The 4,557-nt window shown below is 39.0% G+C and overlaps 1 protein-coding gene across 1 annotated transcript in view; it reads left to right on the forward strand.

Annotated features, from left to right (window-relative positions):
• The window catches only part of LOC107096029 (adhesion G-protein coupled receptor G5-like), a 50,494-nt gene extending 45,943 nt beyond the window's left edge, over positions 1–4,551 (forward strand). The window contains exons 14-17 of the mRNA XM_015392483.1: positions 388–650; positions 719–818; positions 969–1,246; positions 3,231–4,551. Of these exons, the coding sequence (XP_015247969.1) occupies positions 388–650; positions 719–818; positions 969–1,246; positions 3,231–3,358 (769 nt within the window). The 3' untranslated portion in view covers positions 3,359–4,551. The remainder of the gene's footprint in view (positions 1–387; positions 651–718; positions 819–968; positions 1,247–3,230) is intronic.
• The last annotated feature ends 6 nt before the right edge of the window (positions 4,552–4,557 follow it).

Raw genomic sequence — 4,557 nt, forward strand, 5'->3', positions numbered from 1 at the left:
GTTACGACTTCCTGCTGTTGTCAGAATTTAAGGACCAGCGAAAGCCAAGCAGAGGGGATTAAATCAGAAGAGCTAATAATACTGAGGTTGCTTTGTTGCAGAAATAAAAAAAATTAATGAAAAGAGAAATAATTTGATCTGAAAATGATGTCAAATCATGTCTACACTGGAAAAACAATCTAGAAATAAGTATTTGCCATAAATTTGAGTAGGTAAATGAGATAGTTTGCCAATGGAATGAGTAACGCTAACTCAACTACAGAAAAATGAAAGTAATAAACTCACCGTTAAGTTAGCGTTAGCTTGCATGACCGGCTCCGTCATGCTGGTTTTCCTTCCGTATTTCATTTGCTAGCCACTAATTTCTCGTTCTTTGCTTCCCTTTAGGAGACGATCAAAAGAGCAGTCCATCACCATCCACATGGGCTTAGCCGTGTCTCTGGCCGTCCTCAGCCTGTTCTTCTTCTTTACTGGGGTTCTGGGCAACGTGGAGGTGGAGAGCATGTGTAGCTGGGTGGGCGCCATGCTCCACTACGCCCTGCTCAGCTCCCTCACCTGGATGGGGATAGAAGTGTTCAACACCTTCTGGATGGTCTACATGGTGTTCAGGCCGTCCCCGAGACCCTTTGTGTGGCTCCTCATCGGCTTTGGTGAGCGTGTGAAGGATCGTTTAAGGAAATGAATTTAAGGTTGATGCTAAGCTTTAGTTCTCTCCCAGGTCTCCCAGCCGTCCCGGTTGCCATCCTCTCTCGTGTGGGAAACATCTATGGCGTTGTAGAGATCGTGCCAGCCGACGACATCTCCACACCGTATCGGATGTAAGCTTCATCACAGCTGATCTATCATTTGTAGATCCGTCTTTGGACAAACAAGCAGTCCTTTCTAACTGAGAAATGGAAGCTGTACTGATCATCTAGAGGAACGTCACTCCTTTCAGTTTCTAGATTAATGGTTTGGTTTTTCTGCAGGTGTTGGATGAACATGAGCGACCAAAAGACAATCCTGGCTGCATCGTTCACCACCATGACGATGCTGGTCATCTTGGTGTTCTCTGGGGTCATCATGCTGTTCCTGGTCTACCGGGAGATCCGCACCAGGGACGAATGGAAGCAGAGCAGAGTGGCTTTCCTCAGCATCTGGGGCCTGAGCTGCCTCTTTGGAACAACTTGGGGTCTCATCTTCCTGAACTTCAGTCCCCTCGCTGACTTTTACAACTTCCTCTTCTGCTTCCTGAACTCTTTTCAAGGTTTGTGCTGATGGTGGACTTCCTGTTCTGGTTACAGTCTCTCTCAAGCTTCTCCCACTGACTGGAGACTCTATTGTTTGACTTTGTGAACTTTTTGAAGGACGGGGACGTTTTCATTGTTCTCTCGGAGATAATGGTCACGTGTTTGTTGATAAGGGTCCCTTCTGTCAGTGTGGGAATGATAGAGCGGGCTTAGCTAATCAAGGTCTCTGTTAGGAATAAAGATGCTTCCTCACACTAAACCTTATTATCCACAAACTTGTTATTTTCAGCTCCTTTTTTTATATGCTTGATCAAATCTGACAGCAGAGAGAAGATTAAACACAAGCAGAACACAATAGACTGACCCAAAACTAAAAAAAATAAGCTAGAAAAGCACAATAAGAGCGCAGACCAAGCAGCAAACTTTAAACTCGCACATGATCTGAATTATTAACAAATTATAATTATTTGTTCGTTAGCATGAGCCATTTCTTGTAGTTAAAAAAAACCTCTAAAATCAGTTAATAAGTTTTCAAATAATCCTGCTAACAAACCAACATGATTCCCTTTTCTTTTGTTTTTTTGTCTTCAGACTTTTTGAGTCCGATGCAGAGGCTGTCAATAGCCACTGCTGCCACCTTCTGGTTTAGTGCGGAACTGCTTGTTCCTCCAAATATCCCTTTCTCACTTTGTTAAAAAAAAAAAAAAATCCTGTATCCAGATTCTGATTTAGATCGTCACCAAAAGTTAATGGATTTTTCCTTGGAATGAGATAAAAATCTCATTAAAATCCATCCATAGCTTTTTAATTTTCTATTTTAAAAGCAGAAAAATAAAGGAACTTGATAGTTTTAGGATCGCTTTGTACAGCGGGTGGTTAAGTTTATACTTTTCTCACATTATCCACTCATTTTTGGATCCGTCTGCATCATTTTTTGTTTTTTTGGACGAATTTGCAGTCCTTCCATATTTTTTTAATTTATTAATAATCTTATATTGATTTTTTTTCTGTTTTTGATTGGATATTTTTTATGAAGAAAAAAATCTGCTCCCTTTAGGTCCGTATTAATTTCCTTTTGGTTTCCTTGGTAATTAACTACAGTATTAGTTCCTGATCAGTTACTCTTTGTTTCCAAGGTAACCAAGGCTTAGTCCCATTATACACTGCAAAAATGATCTAGAATTAAGTAAAAATGTCTTAAATTAAGGGTATTTACCTTAATTTAAGTGGGTAAATACGATGATTTGCCAATAAAATTAGTATCTTTACTCTTAAAATAAGATAATTAGATAATATGAACTTGAAATAAGACAATGCAATTGTTTTTTCTTCTTTTACACTGGAAAAAATCGAAATCTAGATAAGTCATTCTTTCTTAAAATAAGTGCATTTGTTCTTGGATTGAGGAGGTAAAAGAGACATTTTGCCAATGGAACAAGACAATTTTCATTTAAAATAAGAAAAAATAATTGCATTGTCTTATTTTAAGTGCATATTATCTAATTATCTTATTTTAAGAGTAAAAATACTCATTCCATTGGCAAACTACCTCTTTTACCTACTGAAATTAAGGGTAAATACACTCAATGTAAGACATTTTTGCTTATCTCTAGATCGTTTTTCCAGTGTGAATGTAAATTGTCTTGTTCCATTGGCAAAGTGTCTCACTTTCGTCCTCAATTGGAGAAAAAATGCACTTATTTTAAGTAAAAAAATGCATTTTTTTGCAGTGTAAGGAACTACCCATTAGTTCCTTATTATTTCTCTAAGCATCTCTAGTAGTTGATGTAATTGTGTGAACGCTACTGTAAAGTGTTAACCACTTTATTTAAAATCATGCTATCCTTAAAAGAGACGATGAGCAGATTATAGAAAATAAATCTAAATCATTAATTTCAGTCATCAGAATGGTTGATGTCTCAGTTTTGTACCAAATTTAAAAAATCCATGTCTGTAAAAGCATGAAGGAGGGAATGAACCCTGTTATGTTCTGTCTCCCAGGTTTCTTCCTGATGGTGAGGTTCTGCATGCTGGACTGGATCCGCAGACAGGCCAGCAAGTCGGTCCTGGGCAGCACCAGCTCTGGATCTGTCAAACAACACATGCTGCAAACCACAGAGAAGAGTTAACCGCACCGAGTGAAACACGTGGAGTCCAGTTTAACCTGTTTATAAAAAAAAGAAAATGATTATGAGATTATGGGAGTCTGTTCTGAGATCATATCAACGTAAACGAAAAGATTCCCTCTAGATCCAGTGTTGTCAGGTCGGGTGAAGATGTGTGGGAGTTTATGCTGTAATGTACCAGCTCACCTGGTGAGACTCCGCCCATCGCTCTGAGCGTCCAGGTTATGATGAGGGAATGAAATCCCTTATAAACTACTGATTGTATCCTATTAAGCTTAAAGAGAGTCTCATACAGACCAGAATGTTATCCAAACACCTCTATATCATCATTATATCTGATTCTAATCCATCAGCCATAATAACATGACCGACCATCTGATTATATGAAATCGATCAGCTTTACGTCTCCAGAAGACCTCTGGACTGTCTGGTCTCTGACGAAGGACAGCTGGCTTTGTTCTGTTAGGGTCTGGCTCTGAAATGTGAATATGAATTTACTTCCTATAGATGCAACAAAATGCATATTTTTCAGAACACATTTAAATCATCTAAGATGAATTCATAGTGGCGCCAGATGGGGGACGACGAGTCCATGAAGCAATTTTCTGGCTAAAGAGGCTTAAAATTCCATCAGATGTTTAAAAATAAGCTGAGCAAATTAATTTGGATAAACCCTGTGTGATGACAGGCCAATCAGAACGTCTAAATGCATTCTAGCAGGCAGTGAACACACCGTAACCAGGCTCTACTAGGTCACACTGTAACACTCTTCAGTGTGGGAGGTGTTACAGAATGAAAAAGACTTCCAAATTATTTATTATCAGCAGAAGGGAGGTGTTTGTTAATAATCTCAAACAGTTTTAGGAAGCTGTTTTTCAGAAAGATTTGCTCTTTACTACGTTTAAGAACCGTCCAACTATATCTGATTGAATCAGCCTGTGAGAGAGAGCCAGACTAACAGCCGATAACAGGAAGGCTCGACTTATTACAGCTTTATCCAGCCTGTTTGTTGAGGAATTTGCTGGATTAGAAAATGTTCGAACTCTCCTGTTGTTGATGATACACATGGAGACTGCTAGCAATGCTAACAGCTAATATAAGATTCAAAAGTCTTTTTACTATATTATTTAGGGATGCAGGATATAATCGGCCCCCTATCGGTATCGGCCTTAAAACTGAATATCGGACATCGGCCACCCCAC

Source organism: Cyprinodon variegatus, unplaced genomic scaffold (assembly GCF_000732505.1).
Source record: "Cyprinodon variegatus isolate N-32 unplaced genomic scaffold, C_variegatus-1.0 Scaffold593, whole genome shotgun sequence".
Taxonomy (NCBI): Eukaryota; Metazoa; Chordata; class Actinopteri; order Cyprinodontiformes; family Cyprinodontidae; genus Cyprinodon; species Cyprinodon variegatus.